At 54.5% G+C, this 4369-nt stretch overlaps 1 protein-coding gene across 1 annotated transcript; it reads right to left on the bottom strand.

The window, feature by feature from the left end:
- LOC136116204 (olfactory receptor 14C36-like) lies at window positions 1-843 on the bottom strand. The gene has a single exon (XM_065862407.1). The coding sequence runs from the start codon at window positions 841-843 to the stop codon at window positions 1-3; it is 843 nt and encodes a 280-aa protein (XP_065718479.1).
- Window positions 844-4369: the final 3526 nt, after the last annotated feature.

Here is a 4369-nt window from a genome sequence, read left to right as displayed (position 1 = left end):
CTAGAGGCACCAGTGAGTACAGAAAGAGACCACCAGGTCCAGGTTTGGTGAAAAAATGGAGGGGGGCGTCAGATAGGCAAACATGGCAGTGTTGGCAAACAGGGAGACCACGGCCAGGTGAGGGAGGCAAGTGGAAAAGGCTTTGTGCCATCCCTGCTCAGAGGGGATCCTCAGCACGGCCCTGAAGATCTGCACATAGGACACCACAATGAACACAAAACACCCAAATGCTACTAAAAGACTAACCACAATAAGCCCAAGTTCCTTGATGTAGGTGTTGGAACATGAGAGCTTGAGGATCTGGGGGATTTCACAGAAGAACTGGCCCAGGGCATTGCCCTTGCACAGGGGCAGTGAAAATGTATTGGCCGTGTGCAGCAGAGCATTGAGAAACCCAGTGGCCCAGGCAGCTGCTGCCATGTGGACACAAGCTCTGCTGCCCAGGAGGGTCACGTAGTGCAGGGGTTTGCAGATGGCAAGGTAGCGGTCGTAGGACATGACAGTGAGAAGATACAACTCTGCTGAAATGAAAAAGGAAAACAGAAAGACTTGGGAAGCACATCCCATATAAGAAATTGCCCTGGTGTCCCAGGGGGAGCTGGACATGGACTTGGGGAGAGTGGTGGAGATGAAACCCAGGTCAAGGAGGGCGAGGTTGAGCAGGAAGAAGTACATGGGGGTGTGGAGGTGCTGGTCACAGGCTATGGTGGTGATGATGAGGCCGTTGCCCAGGAGGGCAGCCAGGTAGATGCCCAGGAAGAGCCAGAAGTGCAAGAGCTGCAGCTCCCGTGTGTCTGCGAACGGCAGAAGGAGGAACTGGGTGATCGAGCTGCTGTTGGACATTTGCTGTCTGTGAACATGGGGACCTGTGCAAGGAGGAAAAGACAGTGACAAATTAGGGGAGACTTCTCTGAGCAAAATAAACATGCTTTTTCTCATTAAAACCTCCTCCCTGAAAGAGGGATATGTCAGTTTATTTTGTTTCTACAAAATGAGAAACATGTTTCATCACAACTTAAAATACAGCTTAGGTACCTGGTTTCCATGAATCATCTCTGGGGCAAGACCCCCAGTGTTGGTGTCAGAACAAGAATGGAACCACACTCCCACGCCAATCCCATACAGCAAGAGCACCAGGGAGAGGTGGAGAAACAGGGAAGGACACTGAAGTGTTCCTGAAAATTAAAGCAATAACAGAAAGGCAGACGGGCAGGCTGTGGAACCTCCTCCTTACCCGGCTGTGCTGATGTCACTCACATAATGACACTGTAGAGCAAGTACGTTTAGCACCTTTTCTGCGTACCACGTACCAGGAACCCTTCACCTGGAGGTGCAGCTGGTGAGGTGAAGACTCATGACCTGGACCCCATGGCTTTGGGGCAGAGGCTCTGCTGGGGAAGAGAGGAGACCAGGGATTGCACTGGGAAACATCTCTGCACTGCAGGAGATGGCAGGGGGGGTCCTGAATCCCGCCTCCCCAGCATTTCTGGTCCATCTCCCTCTCCCTGCCCATGCCTGTGCTGCCTGCAGCTGTGTCTCTGTCCCTGGGTCTGCTCCCTGTCAGTGTCACAGACCCCATCCCACCCACTGTGTGCTCAGCTCTGTCCTGCTCACACCTCCTGGCACTGCCCAGGGGCAGTTCTGTGTGTGCAGGGACTCAGGAGCAGCTCAGACAAGTCCTAACGAGAATTGGGGTCTCAGTGTCTTCTCCAAAGAGATAAATAAATCCCCGTCTCCCACTGCACACCAGACAACCAAGAGTGGAAAACTGAAAGCACAGACTCCTTCCCTTGCAGCTGTTGCTGTCTTGATGTTGTTGTTCAGAAGGACCCTCTGCCATGTCTGTGGGGTTGATCTGGAGCTCTGAGCAGCCCTGACCCACACAACACCCTTCAACCCCACAAGCTCCCTGCCTGCCCTGCCGGGGGTCGCTCCTTCCCCCACAGCTTCTGCCATGGGATCTCCCCGGGCAGGCTGAGTGCTGACCCTGGCAGGCGGCAGAGTCCCTGTCCCGGCACAGCCCTGGGGTGCAGGGACCCTGCTCTGCAGGACAGCCCTGGGCACCCCTGGGTGCACAACTTGCTTCTCAGATTTTCAAAGTTGCTGAAAAAGATCCCCATCCTTACAGATCACATCAGCTGTGCCTGTGCCAGTTTTAGGAGATGCCTCCAGGAGCTACAGCTGCATTGCCCTGCACCCAGAGACTTACCATGGCAAGGGCTGCAAAGGTTTCTCATCCAGTGAGCTCTCAATCATCCTCCCAATCCTGACCACCATTAATCTCTCTCTGCCTTGCTCGTCTCCCTGAGATCCCCAGGCAGAGCCCTCAGCCCTGCTGCGCTGTGCAGAGGAGCTGCTCCTGGGCAGAGCTGTCTCTCTGCAGTGCTGCCGCTTGCCAGGAGCTCCATCTGTCCCTGGAGCCCAGCCCAGCTCAACAGCACAGGAGCAGCCCAAGGAGCTTTAATGACCCCTCTGGTGCCGTTGGTGCTGAGTCCATGGACCTCAGACCCTGGAGGAAGATGAAGAAACTTCTCAAGAAGTCAAAGTCAGATTCAAACTGCAAAGTTTCTTGTAATGTTAATGAGTCCCACTGAGGGAACCTACTGAGAAACAGTATCCAGAATCTGGGTAGAGCAGAAAATTGGAGGCAGTGATGACAGGTCAGCAAAAGCAAAGTAAAGGTCTCTTTGATACTGATTCAACCTGGATGTGTTTCTTTAACCAAAGGGCCAAGCCCTGACCCCAACCCTGGACTCTTCCTGGGACAGTGTGATGTGGGGCTGTACAAGGCCAAGGGCAGGATTATGGTCCCACACCTCCCAGGTTCCTGGCTGGGGACAAGGAGGCCATGAGGTCCCTGTGCTGGAAGGACAAGGTGTCTCCTCACAGGCATCAGAGGTGGACACAACAACCATCGCTAAGGGGAGGAGGAGCTCATGTCTGGTGGGGCTTTCGGCGTCCACATCCCTTGATCATCTCCACGACAGCCTGTCCTGTGCTGTGGCATCCCCTGCACCTCTTTCCCTGCAGGCTGCAGACATCCCCCCTGCTGCCCCACCTTGCTCTTGTCTGAGCATCTTCCTTCCTTTGCTGAGATCTCTGCATCCTCCCCAGCTGTTCCTTGGAGCACAAAGCCTTGGGCTGATGCAGACTCCCTCTGCTGACCTGCTCCACCACAGCACTGCCCTTCCAGTCACATTCCTTGCTGCTCATGTCCAGCCTGGACCTCCCCAGCTGCACTTTGTGCCATTATTTCTTTCTCAAGTTCTTTCCCACTATGAAGAAACCTCCACCACCTCTGAAACCACCCTTCAAGCACTCTCAGGCTACTCCTGCACTGCTGCAGCCTCCCCAGCACCACTCAGCCAAAGCAGCCCAGGTCCCTCAGCATCCCACACCATGTGCACAAGGTGCTGAACCTGCTTTGGCAGAGCCCTGCACTCTCCAGTTCCTCCCTGCTTCTCCAAACTGGGAAGCCGCACACTGGCACACACCCGTGCGTGTGGGGTCACACCAGTGCTGAACCGAATGGGATGAGAACTCCAGGTGTCTGGGTCCCCACGCTCCTCCTCATGCAGCCCCGTGTGCAGCTGCCTTGTTCCTGGTGTGCGTGCACCACGGGCTGGTGTGGGGACCTTGGAGTGCCCAGGCCCTTCTCCTCAGGGTCAGTGCTCAGCGTGTCAGGTCCTGCTCTGTCCTCATGGATGGGTTTATTCTCCTGCCCCGATACAGCACTGGTCATTTCATCTTGTCAAAATTCAGAGTTTTCTGATGGGTAAATACCAGATGCCTGGGGGCAGACAATGCCAGCTGAAGTTTGAGGAGTCTGAATGACAGGGCAGAACAACATGGGCAGTGTTGTGGTGACTGGACATCAGCTACAGGATCCCTGATCAGGAAGAGGAATTAGATGAGGCCTCCTTCAGACAAATGAAAGAAGCCTCATGTTTTCAGGGCCGTGTCCTCATGGCAGACCTGAGATATCCCAATATCTGCAAGGTACCAGCCATCCAGGAGGGGTTGGAGCTCATTGACAACATCTTCCTGACACGGGTGACTGAGGAGTCAGTGGGGTGAGGTGCCCTGTGGGACTTCACACTTACAAACCACAAAGAGTTGGTCAGGATGGAACAGTCAGGGATGGGACAGTGGAGCTGAGGCTCCTGGGAGATGATAACAAGGCCAAGAGCAGGATTTCAGGAGAGCAAGCTTTGGCCTGCTGAGGGACCTGCTTGGGTCCTGTGGGATATGACCTTGGTGTCTGCAGTGATTTTCTCTCACATTTCCTCCCTCCTCTCCCCCACCTGCTGTTGTGCAGCGTTTTTTACCCTTTCTCAAACACAATATCCCAGAGGTGCTGCCAGCATCA

This window comes from Patagioenas fasciata, chromosome 7 (genome assembly GCF_037038585.1).
Source record: "Patagioenas fasciata isolate bPatFas1 chromosome 7, bPatFas1.hap1, whole genome shotgun sequence".
Taxonomy (NCBI): domain Eukaryota; kingdom Metazoa; phylum Chordata; class Aves; order Columbiformes; family Columbidae; genus Patagioenas; species Patagioenas fasciata.
The sequence above is the reverse complement of the archived record's forward strand: the minus strand, read 5'-3'. Positions and strand labels throughout refer to the sequence as shown.

Excerpts from the sequence above, each read along its gene's own strand:
- LOC136116204 (XM_065862407.1), bottom strand. The coding sequence starts at position 843 with ATGTCCAACAGCAGCTCGATCACCCAGTTCCTCCTTCTGCCGTTCGCA.